Consider the following 15,991-nt stretch of genomic DNA (forward strand, 5'->3'; position numbering starts at 1 on the left):
GCTTGTGTGCTGTCTTTCCTCCTTCTCCTCTTGATGTCCTCATTTTCTGAATTGTTAGTTGACCAAAGACGGATACATCTCTACCAGCTTCTGATGCAGATATGAAACTGGGACAGAGAATAAATGTTCTGTGGGAATTGGTGTATTAATGCTTATAGTTGACCTTATTCTGTATTCCTAGTGGAGTTTCTGGTGCAGCTTTGTGTTACACTTTACACTTAATCTCCAGTGACAGGCTCTTGTCTGCCTTGGTCTCCCTTAGTTCGGATCTGGAAATCACATAGCCTTGGGATGAGTTGTTTTCTCCCTACTGCTCTGATGGGAAGGGAAAAGACTAGCGGAAGGGAAAGAAAAGAGTATTTTTTGGTGAGCTGAACTTACTCATATGGAAGCACAGAGTTACCAGTTATGATATAGATGAAGTCCAAGTGCTCTTGTGAAGGGTGATGCAGGGAACAGAAATGTTCTTTTCAGTAGTGTCCTGCAGTTGGTCTCCATATGTAATGATAGTTTCTGTTCATTCTGCTAAGCTGATCTAAAACTGCTCAGCAACCTGGGTGGGTTGTTTTGACACCCTTTTTTTCAGTTTTCCCCATCCTGACCTTAGCTCAGGCTGCTGACAGTTGGAGGGCCAGGTAGATGAGTTGGCTGATCAGACAGCAAGTTAAGTTTGGTTTTGTTTTTTTTTTTTTTTTAACCTAGCTTTTAGCTGAAGCAAGTATCTGTAGGAAAGAGCAGGAGGGAGAGGTGGGACTTCCTCTTAAAATGGCAGTGCTGACTTATTACAGAACAGGGCTGTGCCTGGTGCTGCTGTGGGTGTGCAGAAGTCTCAGCATGGTTAGATTCTTGGTATGGATGAGCGTAATGGTTTCACAGGAACAACCTCTTCCTTCAGTACTTCAGAAGTGCTCATTTCAGCTACGTCAAAGAGGTTTTCTAGGAAAAGTGACCACTTCATTGTTAGACGTTTTCTTGAGAGCTGCTGCCAGTATTCTGAAGAAACTCGACTAGATCATAGTTCATGTCTCTCCCTCTTGGATTAGTCCTCATGTGACTCACGTTCTGTTTCTAGGGAGGAATGCCATTATGTTAGTAATAGATTTAAATAACATCAATCTAAATAACACGAAGTCCTAGGAGATCTTTGGTTCTTAGGGAGGAGAAGGAAAAGTGCAAAGGCCAAGTGCTGTGGGATTAGTTGAATTTATACAGTGGTTAATGGTACCTTTGTTATATTCTGTATCATTTGAACGTTTTCAGGATGATGCTGTCAGTATTGAAAGCGGCACTAACACCGAGCGCCCTGACACGCCAACAAACACTCCTAATGCACCAGGAAGAAAAAGCTGGGGGAAAGGAAAATGGAAGTCAAAGAAGTGCAAATATTCCTTCAAATGTGTAAATAGCCTAAAGGTAAGTATGTGTAAGCTGCACCATGGGAATGCTGGGTACCACGTGCCAGCAGTAGTGTTGATGTTGACTGCAAGACAGTGTCAAGATACTTTAAATATCTGTGTAGAATTATGTTCCATGCTCATTTGGAGCAGTTTTTTCCTCACACTTACCAGATCAGTTCTTTTCTGTCCTCTGGCAATTGTCATAAATGCTGTATAGCGCAATTTGATTAATTTAAATTTTTAATAATTGGTTAATTTATTGGGAGTGTTGTGATTATGTGTTTGCATCTAATCGAGGTCATATTTGTCTTCCCACATAGTACCTGTTAATGTTAAGGGATGTGGATTCACAGGGTCTTTAGTCCCTGTTCTCGTGTTTTAGCGTATTAACAGTTTTCTTCTGCACTGATGACAGCCTGTGGTGGACTGAATTAATTTTCTCTTTGGTTCTCTTACACCATCGGGATGTTTTTCTTTCCTTCCCCAGCCTTGCGTGGAATATTTATGTGACAAAAGCTGTAAATGTGCCATCTGATTTGATTTTTACAAGATTTCTAAATAAAGAAAAGATTGTGTCTGGAACAAGATGGGAATTTTGCAAAGCTTCATATTTAGCTGACAAGAGGATGTGTGCAGCTCCATAGTGGGTATTTTCTGCAGAACTGCTTCAAGAGGTGCTTGTTGTTCCCCCACACTTAGCTCCTGAGCTGTGCTGATGGAGCTGTTCCTGAACGTGGCTTCAGAATGTCTTACCAAAATCCTGGTGTAGCTGAGTGAGAGGGGCTGAAAGCTCTGGAGCTTGGAAAACTCCTGAGTGAGCTTTGCCACTGGAGAGAAATTGTGATAGGAATTTATACGGCCAAAAGTATCTGGGAAACAAGTTGATCTTTGTGTGTTTTTTTTTAAATATAAAAATTACCCCCTGTCCTTGCAGGGTGTAGGAGGAGGGGAAGATCTTTCATTTTCACCTAGGCAGGCAGCTGTTCTGTGATTCTCATGAATCAGCCCTGCAGATAGTGCTTTTTGTGGCTTCAGGTCATGCTTCTATGCACAGGCACAGGCCTTTTGGCTCCCAAACATTTAACAAGTTCTGTTTCAACCCAGGCCCTGCTATAGGGTGACCCAAAAGACCACCCTGTGAAGTTAGGCAGTCCCTGACTTCCATGGATTTGGATCAGGGCCTGGAAACAGATTCCTGTGCAAGTGGAATCAAGCTGTGAGGGAGTAAATGTAGCATTTCAGCTAAGTGAGGTATTTGTATTAACTTTTGCCCACTTCTCTTTGAACTGAAATTAATGATAATAATAATAAATGTGCATGTTAATACAAAGACTAGGTAGCAGCCAAATTTGGTAGCTCTTTCTTTACTTCATTTTTTAGGAGGCCTGTCTTTTATTTTTCCTGTTCTTCTGTACTAGTGGAGATACTGTACAGATGATCTCTGACTTAATGCTGTATGTGGGTTTGAAAGTACACTTGTGACTCTGGATTTCACATCATGTATCCCATAGTTTACAGGTCTTTGAACTATGCTGTAAGGTGCATGTGCTGAAATTAATGAAGAGTCAACATGGTTTAAAGATATGGAGATTAATTTTAATATTCTTTAGGGATGTATAAGTTGTGTATTTTTCCATTTTTCTGTTCTTGTTTTTCCCCTCTTATTTTGCTTTTCGCTTTTTTTTCCTTAGGGAAACAGAAATATGGCCATTACTGTGTGCTTTGAATTTTAAATGGTTATGGTTCAGCCTGAAAAACTCAGTGCTTGCTAAATATGCTCTTTAAACACTACTGTGGAAGTTATTTTGGGTGAAATTTAAGCATCAGGAAAACAAAAAATATAACTTGGAAAATGACAGGAAATAAAAAAACTTATTTTTTTTTTCTTTTTGCAGTACTGGGTTACTCTAAGGTGTACTGAGAACTCTTTGCTCTCTGCGGGCTGAATGGAAGTGTCATTTATAGATGAGCCTGTGGAGCAAACTGATGCACATCCTCCCATACATCCATACATCTTCTACTTAAGATCTTTCATTAGAGAACCATGTGTTTTCTGCTTCAATGTGGTCCTTTTAAAACTTGCCCTACCTGTTACTCGTGTGCCTGTTACCAGTCCAGTGCTGTCTCTCTCCTTCTCCTTGCTGTCCCCTGAACTGGAAGTCAGTAACCAACCACATGGGAGATTCTAGCTGGTTGATGTGTGAAGGAGAGGTAACTAAAACCACTGCCAGTAATGGCTTGCTTCCACTTTTGGGAACTGGTCAGTGTGTGGTCACTTGGTTCCCTGCTGGCAGTGTGGGTGACAGTGACCTAAAATGTGTTTGTGCAGTTGCAGGTGATTATCCTTTGTATTGGCATGGTATTTACTTCACTGCCCCCCGTCTGGAACCAGGTCTAGCCTTATTCAACTGAACCCATGTTGGTGGCAAGTAAGGGCAGAACTAACCACTGAATATGTATTTGTTTGCTTTTATAACGATTTCAGGTCTATTTTTCTCCTGTGCCTTCTTTCTCTGGTGCATGAAGAACCTGAATACTTTGGGGTTTGTGCCCTTTACTCATACCAGGGTCCAGAAGGCATTTCACAATCCTGCTTCTGGATGAGCATGTGGGTCACACTTCTGTCTGTACAAACCAGCAGTCAGATTTGTGTGACCTATTTGGCATCTCACAATAACCACCACACGCAGAACTTAAAGGTGTAATTTTGTGAAAAACCCGTTTCATTGCTGAGCACCTGGGACGAAAGTTAGAGTGGGCAAGTATTACTGAGATAGCTGCATGCACGTGGGGAATGTAGTGCAGATGGTGTAAGGAGTTGAAAGAAGTTTGTCTTGCAGAGTTATTTTTCCAGGGACATAGGTTGTCTTTGAAAATCTTACTAAGTACTTTAGGTATGTACTCGAATATAGAAATAGGGAAACAGTGAAGCCCTCTGTTGTGCAGCTCTGCTTACTACATAAGTACTTATCCTAGTCTGGGTCCTGTCTAGAAAATCACAAACTTACCCCAACTCACACTGCAAAAGTATCCTATCTTGAGGGGGAAAACCATCTTCCTCTTTACTTATCCCATTTCCCTAAATCGATCAGAGAAGGTGTACCTGGTAGAGAACAAGGTTATTTCAGAAAAACAGGCACAAAACCTGTTGATGTATCTCTGTAATAAAGCAGTAAGAGTCCATGCATTTTACCTGTGTTATCTTCGTGCAGTATGTCAAAAGTCCTCAGTATTTACCAGCATGAATTCCCTCACACAGCAATTCAAAACCAACTAATTATTCACAGGAATTTTAAGTATTCTGTATTTAACCTCTCAGCCATTCTCTTTAAGGAAAACAAATACACTAAAAAAGCAAGGATAGAAAGTAAAATTCATAACTTTGTTGGACACTAAAAATCATGGCCTTGTGTATGCAATTTCATGACATAGTTTTCCTCATTCTTCATCTCTAATTAAACTGTAATGCTTTACAGATTCTGAATACTTGCTTTTTTTCTTCTGTCCTGGTGTCATTAATAACCCTGCTACTTTTATCTTTGCTTGCATCCCTCATCACATAAAGCCACTGGTCTGTTCTTTCATGTTACAGTGGGTAACACTTCAGGTTAAACTTTGAGCAGTTCTTTTCAATCTGTATGCAGCTTTGAAAGTAGTTGCCTCTCTTCAAGAAGTGCAGGACGGCCTTCATCCCTGAGAGATTTTCTTGCTTTCTAGCTATTTCTGTTAGCAACAGATATTGCCTTTCTCAGTAAGTAATACTGTTTTAAATTCTGCCAGACTTACTTTTTCTGAGTAGTGCTGGACTCCTCACCCACACCCCCTCCTCAAATTTATTCTTTGGTTCTTGGATAGGCCAGAGCTGCCAGGGCCAACGTTCTGGTATTGTCTCTGAAGTGCTGCCATTTGAGGGCTGCTCAACAGCCGTCATGAGACACTTCCTTCCTGCCTGCACTGTCCCAGACAGTCCCCTGTGGGGAGGCACTTTAATGAACATTATTCTTACTGAAAACATCCTGTCAGGACAGGCCAAAATACTGTTATCAATTATTAACAAGCACCACCATATTCATCACAATTCATAAACATACTTACTTTTTTTTTCTTCTCTATTATACTCATGTAAGCTGTATAAAAATAATACTTGGCATTTCTCTGGTAACTGTTTGTGAAGGCAAAGAGAAAACACTTTGTAGACATGACCTTTGCAGCAGCATTGTGACACACTGGAGAGAGTTTGTTGTGTCTGATAGAGCTGCAAGACCTAACTGTGCTGTAATAGTTAACTATGGCCTTTTGCCACCCTTTTATACCACTGTAATTCCTTTCTGTCCTAATAATTTACCTCTGTGAGGTAGTAAATCCTTGTGTGGAACTAATTATAACAGTATAAAATACATATAGATGTGGCTTTAGATGCTGAGGTTGCCTTCTTGAAAATTGCAAAACAAAGTAGTAGAGCTACAAATGTAAGTCAGGACTTCTGTCAGCTTGTGGCCATAACTGTGAGGCAACAGTTCTTCCCCTTCACTTTCTAAAAGCCTAGGGGGGGCTGCTGAGGGAAGAGAGGAGGGGAAGGTGAAGTATTCCTTTAAACTCCCTTAAGACAGCCAAGTTAAAATGTGATGGTAGAAAACTGTTCTTTTTTACTTTTCCCTATCTGAAATTATACTGGATGGCAACCCGGTAGTTTGAGGAGGAAAACATACCAATTAAACTGTTTACCACCACAGCTGAATTTCACAGAAATAATACGCCTGTGGGTTTTATTTTGTTTTTTCTCTAATCTTACTTCACATCTACAGGAGGACCATGGTCAGCCTTTGTTTGGAGTCCAGTTTAACTGGCACAGTAAAGAAGGTGATCCTCTCGTTTTTGCCACTGTAGGCAGCAACAGAGTGAGTAATCTGTTTTTGTCCCTAAGCCCTTCCGGGTGGTTCTGCTGCATTCTTTTTTTTCATTCAACCCATCCCTTTGCCTGTGTTTACTACACACGGAGGGTACTTCATATGCAAAGCTTTATTTCCGAGGTGTGCAGCATCTCTTATTTGGGAGAGCTGCAGCCTCTGGATTGTTTTATGAAGTCATGTGTTAGCTATTTGGGGATTAGCCTATATAGTAAAGAAAAAAATTGTTCAGTAATATAAACAGGGGATAAGGAGGAGAAGTACATAAATGTGTCCTCTCACTAAAATTGGTCTTCGTAGACGTCATTATTTCCAAAGGGTCACATGCTCTAAAATGGGATGAGAAGTGTCTGCAATGATGCCAGGCAGCTCAGTAGCTAAATTAATGGCCTGCGTGGAGTGAATTTATAGACTTTTTCTCAACAAGGTTCTATGTCATTTCAGTCTTGAAAATAACTCCTGAATAAACCAGAAACCTTTCATTTCCAGGTTCGTTCCACCTGGCAGTTACCAAAAGTGCTGAACTAAGATTAAACAAGGTATCAATGGCTCATTAAAAGACCAAGTTATGTTAGAGATGGTGTGGTGGGTTGACCCTGGCTGGACATCAGGTGCCCACAAACGCTGCTTTATCACTCTCCCTCCTCAACTGCACAGTGGGAAGTAAATATACCAAAAAGCTCGTAGGTCAAGATAAGGACAGGGAGATTGCTCACCAGTGACTATCATGGGTTAAACAGACTCGACTTAGGGAAATTAATTTAATTTATTACCAATCAAATCAGAGTAGGATATTGAGAAATAAAATCTAAATCTTAAAACAAGTGCCTACAAACCCTCCCATCTTCCCAGGCTCAACTTCACTCCCGATTTTCTCTTACCTGCTCCCTGCAGGCAGCTCAGGGGGATAGGGAGTGGGGGTTGCAGTCAGTTCATCATATATTGTTATTATCACAAACTTTGTCATTGTGAGGCCTTCCCATGGGCTGCAGTTCTTCACAAACTGCTCCAGTGTGGGTCCCCCATAACGTCACAAGTCCTGCCAGCAAACCTCCAGCGTGGGCTCCTCTCTGCACGGGTCCAGAGGTCTTGCCAGAAACCTACTCCAGTGTGAGCTTCCCACAAGGTCACGGCCTCCTTTGGGCACATCTGCCTGCTCTGGTGTGAAGTCCTCCATGGGCTGCAGGTGGATATCCGCTCTGCCATTAACCTCCATGGGCGGCAAGGGGACAGCCTGGTCACCACGGACTTCAGCACAGGCTGCAGAGCAATCTCTGTTCCAGTGCCTGGAGCACCTCCCCCCTTTTCTTCTTCACTGACCTTGGTGTCTGCAGAGTTGTTTCTCTCCCATATTCTCACTCTGCTGCTGCTGTCGCACAGCAGGTTTTTTTCCCCTTTCTTAAATATTTTGTCCCAGAGATGCTACCACTGTCACTGATTGACTTGACCAGTGGTGGATCTGTCCTTGAGCCAGCTGGGATTTGGTCTGTTGGACATGTGGGAAGGTCCTAGCAGCTCACAAAAGCCACCCCTGCAGCCCCTCCAGCCCTGCTATCAAAACCTTGCCAGACAGACCCAGTACAAATGACTGCAGTAACTAATTCCAAATAGAGTTTAATCTTACTAAGACAATTCAAATAATAGATTTAAGTATCTGGGAAGGACTTCTGAGGAGTCCTGGCATGGTGTTTTACTGAAACTGCTGGAGCGTTCTTTTATCGAACCATTGCTACCTGTTGGGTGGAGATGATGGATGAGCTCTGATAAAGGCACACAGCCTCTCCCTGTCAGGAAGTGAATACACAGGTGCTTGTGATTTCTTTCTGAAATCGTAGAATTGTTTGGGTTGGAAAAGACCTTTAAGACCATCAAGTCCAACCATTAACCTGACTGCCAAGTCCACTGATAAATCATGTCCCTAGCACCATATCTACATGACTTTTAAACATGTCCAGGGATGGTGATTCAACTGCTTCCCTGGGCAGCCTGTTCCAGTGCTTGATAACCTTTTTGGTGAAGGAATTTTTCCTAGTATCCAACCTGAACCTGCCTTGGTGTACCTTGAGGCCATTTCCTCTTGTCCTATCACTTGTTTCTTTGGAGAAGAGATCAGTGCCCACCTTGCTACAACCTCCTTTCAGGGAGTTGTAGAGAGTGACAGGGTCTCCCCTCAGCCTCTTCTTATCGAGGCTAAACAACCCCAGTTCCCTCAGCCACTCCTCATAACTCTTGTGCTCTAGACCCTTCACCAACTTTGTTGCCCTTCTCTGGACCCACTCCAGTATCTGGATGTCTTTCTTGTATTGAGATGCCCAAAAGTGAACACAGTGCTTGAGGTGAATATGTCAAGTAAGCAGCATGAAATTACAAGGAGTAACCTCTCGCACTTTTTTCCTCTCCAGGTTACTTTATATGAGTGTCATTCCCAAGGTGAAATCCGTCTGTTGCAGTCCTATGTGGATGCTGATGTATCCTTTCAAGTTGAAAAGCCACCTACTTGCTACCTGGTTAGCAAAAATGAAGAAGCTTTATAGGAAAAAAGTCTATGGAAGTTTTGTCTGTGATTTAATACTTTGTTCATGTAATACATTCCTTATGTTAGATCCAAGTGTTACCTCTTTCCCACATCCTAGAGTCCCTACTATTGAAAAAATATTAAAAATGCAGATTCATGGACCATGAATCTTAAAATATTTGAAAACCAATTCTCCATCAGTTTAATCATCTGAACACTTGAGTGATGTTTTACACTCACTGCTGTACAGTGGTCTCTGTTTCCCTGTGAATTGGAATTTGGCTTAAAGCCAAAGAATTTTTTTTTTTTTTTGTGCTGCTTTGAAGTGGTAATAACTTGTTGATCATTTGCAGTACACAAGCCAGTAACTTCGGAACTTGGTCTTGATTCATCTTCATTTTATTACCAGTATCTAGATATTTTGGAAAAAGAGATTGAAAAGTGATGTCAAGAGAGATGTTCCTTGTATATATTGGAACAGAAAAAAGAAATTGGCATCTGTAGAAAAGGTGATGTTGCTTATATTTGCAGATGTATAATCTTTCTCTTACCGGGTCTAGCAGAGACTCCTGGGCACTTGCATAAAATTGCAACAAGTTTACTTAAAAAAAAAAAAAAAATTCTACCCTTTTTAATTTTTAAGCAAAAATCTTCTGTTTCTTATGTGTTCCTTAACATGAGGTGATGCAGGCAGATGAAAATTTCTATACCTGTGCGTGGACATATGATAGCAACACAAGCCATCCTCTTCTGGCTGTGGCAGGCTCCAGGGGTATCATTAGGATAATTAATCCTATTACAATGCAGTGCATAAAGGTGAGTGCTCCAAACTTAAAGATACAGCTTGTCTTTCAGTAAGGCAGGAAATTTATGTCTCCTAATACATGCAAACACGAGGGGAAATAACAACTTGGTCTCTGAATTCTATCCTAGCACTATGTGGGCCATGGAAATGCAATCAATGAACTGAAATTCCATCCAAGAGACCCAAATCTTCTTTTATCTGTAAGCAAAGGTGAGGAAAAACCCCTCTTCTGTTTTTGTGTAAATCAGGATACTTTGGATTGGATTTTGGCTTTGAAAACGGCCAAAAATCTCTGAATTTTTTGTGAATGCTACTGAGAGAGTTTGCCTTGAAAATCTAGAGCATATCTTGCTCTTTTATGGCTACGTGTCTTGTACATATTAAATCCATGGCCTACAATAAACATAACTTCACGTGTGTGCAAAGGGATTGTGAGCAGTGCTACTGTTAGGGAAGAACAAGCATGCAGGTTGGGGTTGCTCTGGCAGTGGAGTTAAATTTTTTGAGTTGTTGAATCTTGTTGCCATCTAGTGGGGATGTCTCAGTGCCGCAAGCAGCGTTCACCACCCTTCATGGGGGAAACCGGGATGCTCTGTCGCTCAGGAGCAGCTCTGACTTTAACTGGATTTTGTGTAGAAAGCAGAGTAGTGAAGAGAGAAGTGAGTTTTTGGTGTGGTGTCTTACAGGCTTGCCCAGAATGTCTGAACAGTCACAGCTGATCTTGACTGTTTTGTTAAGTAAGGGAATATCTGATCTGGAGCAAGAGTAAAGCCTTCAGGAGGGCTCAAGTTGGAAACCTTCGCTAAGGGGACTATGGACTTCAGCACATTTGGCATTACTGGTGAAGCAACGTGTGGATAGGAGTTGGGAACTTCTCTGATTCTTGCAGCTGTCCAGTTTATGCTGTAGGTCTGTAATGTTGAATTACTTGAGTCCTGTATATTTTTAGGTTCTCTTTTTAGAAACATTTGACATCAGCCTTAGTACTACAAGTTTTAATGTGTGATCTTTGGACCAGGTACTGTCTCCAGGAGATCATGAGGCAGGAGAATATTGGAGTTTCAGAACTGCTTGGCTGAGAGATGAATAGAAAAAGAGGAAAATATTTGGGACTGTGTGGCTTTCCAGCTGGTGTCAGTGTAATTCAGTGCAGTGTACTTGTGGAATCCAAAAGGGAAATGTGCTACAGCTTCAGATTTCCAAATAGCTAATACACTAGAGGTTCTTCATTAGAAATTATTAGAACTTTCTTTAAACAAGTGGATTAGCCCAATTGGCTTTGGAGTACATAGTATAAGAAGAGTTTCTCCTATCCCTGCAGTCTGTGGTTCATATAGAATAATATTTTAAAGGTTAAAAAAAAAAAAAAAGAAAAGAAAAATCATGTCCTGTCTGAATGCTGATGTAAGAATGGCTGAAAGGAATTCTTAGCGTTTTTTGGTATAAGTACTTGTCCAAGATCAGACTCTTCATTTTTTGGGTGATCTAAAGATCCAAGTATATTTTTGCTTGAAGCTGTCCCTCGGGGAGGGGAGTGGGCACACTTCCTCAATTACAGAATTTCTTTAACAATAGGTGAGTTGTGGTGGTAATTTTAGTTAATGCAGTTCTATTGTTTTTCACAAGTCTAGCAGAATTAAGTGCCTTTTTGCTATTTACATGAACACCTGTTATTGAAAGTAGTTAAGCTGAAATATATTATTCCTATGTACATATAAAAAGCAGCATGTAATTTTATTTGTTCTTTATAGATCATGCATTGAGACTGTGGAACATCCAGACAGACACGCTGGTTGCAATATTTGGAGGAGTAGAAGGGCACAGGGATGAGGTGTTAAGTGCAGTAAGTGGAAGACTGTGGGGCAGTGACCTAGATTTACAAAGGGTAGTAAGCTTACAATATGCAACTTTTTATCCTCTTGTGCACTGTTCTGATATTATACCTACTTAAAAAAAAACCCCAAGCCTGAAGTGCATAAATACTGTTTTAAGGGGATAGACGAGTTTAAATCTAAGATGGTTTGATCTGCCCACCTTTCAATATACAGGAGAGGTGTTCACTTTGTTTCAGTGGCTAGTTGTTTTTCACAGTGCAGCCTAGAATTAAAGAAGATAGAGCTCAGTGGGGCTAGAAGGAGTAAAAACTTTCATCATGGTCCCACTTTTAAAGTTCTTGAGGTCTTCTCAAGGCAAAGCAGCAAGTACAAATGAGCCTTGAGAGGCACGTGGTGAATGTAAGAGGTTATTTCAGGTGAGTTATGCTGCTTTTCAGTGGCTGTGAGCAGACACTGGTACCCGGCAAATACCAACTAGACTTCTGATATGCCACTCTTAAGAACTGCTTCCATGCCTCTTGTGTGACCTGAGAGGTGAGGGGTGCTTCTCTGTGAAACCTGAGACTGCATTATTCTCGTGTGATTGCAAACAGTCATTACCCATGTTGTAGCCCTGGAATTCAGCCAGAGTTGCTCCATAAAATGCAACCTAGGGCATTTTTTGAGGGGAGAGTGCTACTGATAGATTCATTGTCTCAGTGCTGTTGAATATGCCTCTCATTCTTAAAAGAGATTGACTATAATTACCGAGTTACTGTGCTGCTTTGCAGTGAGCATGGTTAAGTTGTTAATATTTTTTTCTATTTGAAATACACAGTTTTATTGTGTTCTCTGTGCAGAAAATGCTGTTTTGATGGAATAAAATCTGAGTCGTTATAATGCAGTTTAGGCTGGGGGTGCTCAAAATTATTTCATATATATAGGATTATGATCTTCTTGGTGAAAAAATCATGTCCTGTGGGATGGATCACTCTCTAAAACTCTGGAGAATTAATTCCAAGAGAATGATAAATGCCATCAAAGAGTCTTATGAGTACAACCCAAATAAAACTAACAGGTAAGTAGTCTTCATCTTGGCTGTCTTTACAAAACATGAATATTCTCATCAGTGGCCCAGGTTAATTCCTATCCAAATGGGGAGTTCTGGGGATAGTGAGTGACCTGGGGATTGTGCTAGATACTGAATCTCTCTAGAAGATGTGTCTTATTGATGTTTGATTCAATAGAATTTTATTGAATTCAGAGTCAAAGTCCTGAGACACTTATTTTTAAATGTTTTAAATAGTTTTTGCCTGCTTGATTAGAAAAGGCCTGGAGGTATTATCTTTGTTATTCTTAATTAAAGTTTGTATTTCACTGTTTCAAGATGTCCGTGGCTGTTCTTCCTCTCACTTCAACGTTTCTAGGAGGGAGTCAAAGCTGTGTAATTAAACATAAAAACAGTTCTATACTGAGTAGTTATTACTAGTTATTGCATCTGTTATTTGGGGACAAAACTGTTTATGTAGCAATAAGCTTAATTTTCATCATTCTCTGATCTGACCTCAGATATAGGTAGTCAAGTAAACACAGCAATTAGATACATGATGGATAAATTCCCCTTTGTGAAGTTCCTCAACTTTTTAATCTTAACTTCCAGTTAAACCAGTGAGAGAACTGAAGAGTCTAAAACTCACTGAACATGTTCAGCAGTGAGACTAGATGTGAAAATACTCTTGCTTTTTTTGGTAATGTTACCAAATATTAAATGATGCTTTTTTTTAGAGTGCTTTTTCTAAAATGATTTTTTTTTTTTAATAGTGTGCATTTCTGTTTAACAATTTAGATGTTGCAGAAGCAGCAGCAGGAAAACTGAGTTTTAATTGGTTCTTGAAGTATCTGCAACAGGAGCTGCATTCAGCATCTGAAGGAATGGTTTTGCTCAGCCCTGTCTCTGCATGGCCTCATATATAGGAAACCAGTTATTAGGAATTTCCTGAGGATGAAACCAGGGGCTGTTCCTTTTTATTATTATTAAAAAAACCCCAAACAACTAAAATTACTAGATCTACTTAGTTATAAAACCGTTAAAAGGAGAAGCCTATCTGATATGTTTTAACATCAAGATATGTTAAAGCTGGCCATTAAAAATTAGAGCTGTGCTTCTGTGTTTCTCTGAATCTCATTTGGCAATTTTCTCCATAGGCCTTTTATTTCCCAAAAAATTCACTTTCCTGACTTTTCTACGAGAGACATTCACAGAAACTACGTTGACTGTGTACGGTGGTTGGGAGATCTCATTCTTTCCAAGGTAATGTTGCAGTTTTTAAAGCTGTATTACTCTTATTTGCTTAGAAAGTTTTAGAAGTAGTTTTACTAGCATTTGGATCTCAGGTTAAATTACTATGCAATGTCAGAAGATTTTATGGAGAGTATGGTGAATTTTGGCAGCTGTTAGGATGTGTGGATAAATGGCTTGTACTTAAAAAGTAAATTTATTACTACAGCTGTAGCTCTGCTAAAAGTAGAAGGACACCAGCCAACCAGCATCTGTGTGGAACATAGAGAAAGAGAATATACAGATACTGGTGAGGGCTCCTGCTGCTGAAGGGAGGAAAGAGGGTTCCTCTAATAGAGTAGCTTTGATTCATGTGTTGTTGCCAGAAATTGGTGCATGCACAATCCAGTTGGTCGAAGAGACTGGGTGAATAATCCTCCAGTCAAGGTTAATTTAAGCTGCTCATCAAGGTGTGATTAAGCACGTCTGGTTGGCGTCCTGTGCAGTGGGTGAGGGGGCTCCTGCAGCTCTGTTACCTGTCAAAGCTGTGGGTGCACAGGCTCCCAGCCATGGGCAGTGACCTGTTGTTTTTTGGTGATGTGGCTGTGATATAAGGACAGAGGTGAGATTTTACAATTGTACTTTTTTTAAGAATGTCATTACGAAAGCTGTGAGATGAAATATTTGGTTATAATGATAGTTAGACTGAATGTGAGATATAAATTGTAAATATAGGTGATTTTTTTTTTTTCCCCATTTTTTCCCTCCAGTCTTGTGAAAATGCTATTGTGTGCTGGAAACCTGGTAAAATGGAAGACGATATAGATAAAATCAAGCCCAGTGAGTCAAATGTGACAATACTTGGGAGATTTGATTACAGTCAATGTGATATATGGTACATGAGGTTCTCAATGGATTTCTGGCAAAAGGTATGTGTGAGCTTTGCCCTTGCTGTATTTGAAGGTGTGCAACTTTTCCTTGATTCCATATTTATGGGCATAGGAAGTTCTGGTTCATGTGAGGTGGTGGTTGGGAAGCAGAATGACTTGCTGCAAGAGGCTTGACATGAAACTGGAGGAGCTCTAGATTTTTCATGATGGATTCTGCATGATGGAAAGAGTTCTACCAAATAAATACTACTTTTCCATCAAGGTGTGCTTACTGATATCTGCCTCCCTCATCTGCAGAGATGGATAATGATGTGGAAGAAAGGAGGGAAATTTTATGGCATTTCCAACAAACTTATTAAGTTATTTATGTTCAAGGATTCACACACAATTTGTCAGCTGTAGAGATTTAAAAAAATTTTGAATTCCCTTTTTTGAGATAGTATTTTAAAACTTCTTTATCCTTTGCTTTCTTTTACAGATGCTTGCTCTGGGCAATCAGGTTGGCAAACTTTATGTCTGGGATTTAGAAATAGAAGATCCTCATAAAGCCAAGTGAGTACTTTTTTTTTTAATTTTATTTTTGTCAAGACAGGGAGTTGAGATACTTTCCTTTTTCTGATAAATAAATAAATTCTTTAGCAGTGGTAGTCACTTTGCATTTTAACAACCAAGTAAGCAAATATTCCGAGCCCCTAAAAGCTAACAGTAAATCAGTAAAAAACAATGTTACATTGGTGCCAAGAGGCCCAGTCAGATTGTGCTGGGTACCATATGTAGATACAGTAAAAGACACTTTGTTCCTCAGAGAGCTTACAAAGCAATGAAGACAAGATGTGGCAGGTGAGTGTAGCATGTGACAAAGGAGAACTAGGTGAAAGGACCAGAGTGATGAGGGTGTAAAGGTTGGCTATGAGCACAGTGTGGAGAAAGCAGTGTGGCTTTCCAAATCCTCACCTGTGCGGCCAGGCAATTTTACAGCATGTCTTCTATACGTACGTATAGAGAGATAGATAAACATTAAAATGTCTAAAAATGTATATGCCCTATGTATATAAATAATATATTATATAATAAATTCAACATATAATAATAAATTCATTATATTTGTATATACACTGTAGTAAATGATATATAGTTATAGCTCTTTTAATATAATCTCTGTAAATGTGTGTACATATATACACAGATTAATGTACAAAGTTCCAAAAAATGATTCAGTCTTTAATCACCCAGTTGTGATATTTTTCTTCCTAACCACTGGGAAGGAAGATGGGTAAGGGCCAGTAATGTGGCTCAGTGAGCTCTGGGTCAGCGCTGTGGCGGAAGCCGAGCCGGTGAGCCAGCGGGGGCTCCTGCTTTCCCCGCTCCACCTCTGGGGTACAGAG

General features: G+C 40.2%; 1 protein-coding gene across 1 annotated transcript in view; it reads left to right on the forward strand.

The window, feature by feature from the left end:
• Positions 1–1,260: 1,260 nt before the first annotated feature.
• EED (embryonic ectoderm development) overlaps positions 1,261–15,991 on the forward strand; it is a gene marked incomplete at its 5' end in the record, with an annotated part of 15,188 nt that continues 457 nt past the window's right edge. The window contains 10 exons of the mRNA XM_008949423.1: positions 1,261–1,413; positions 6,203–6,295; positions 8,707–8,772; positions 9,510–9,635; positions 9,753–9,834; positions 11,376–11,467; positions 12,383–12,516; positions 13,644–13,749; positions 14,487–14,645; positions 15,085–15,158. Coding sequence (XP_008947671.1) covers positions 1,261–1,413; positions 6,203–6,295; positions 8,707–8,772; positions 9,510–9,635; positions 9,753–9,834; positions 11,376–11,467; positions 12,383–12,516; positions 13,644–13,749; positions 14,487–14,645; positions 15,085–15,158 — 1,085 coding nt within the window. The remainder of the gene's footprint in view (positions 1,414–6,202; positions 6,296–8,706; positions 8,773–9,509; positions 9,636–9,752; positions 9,835–11,375; positions 11,468–12,382; positions 12,517–13,643; positions 13,750–14,486; positions 14,646–15,084; positions 15,159–15,991) is intronic.

The sequence above is a fragment of the Merops nubicus genome, unplaced genomic scaffold, assembly GCF_000691845.1.
Source record: "Merops nubicus isolate BGI_N331 unplaced genomic scaffold, ASM69184v1 scaffold8131, whole genome shotgun sequence".
NCBI classification, from domain to species: Eukaryota; Metazoa; Chordata; class Aves; order Coraciiformes; family Meropidae; genus Merops; species Merops nubicus.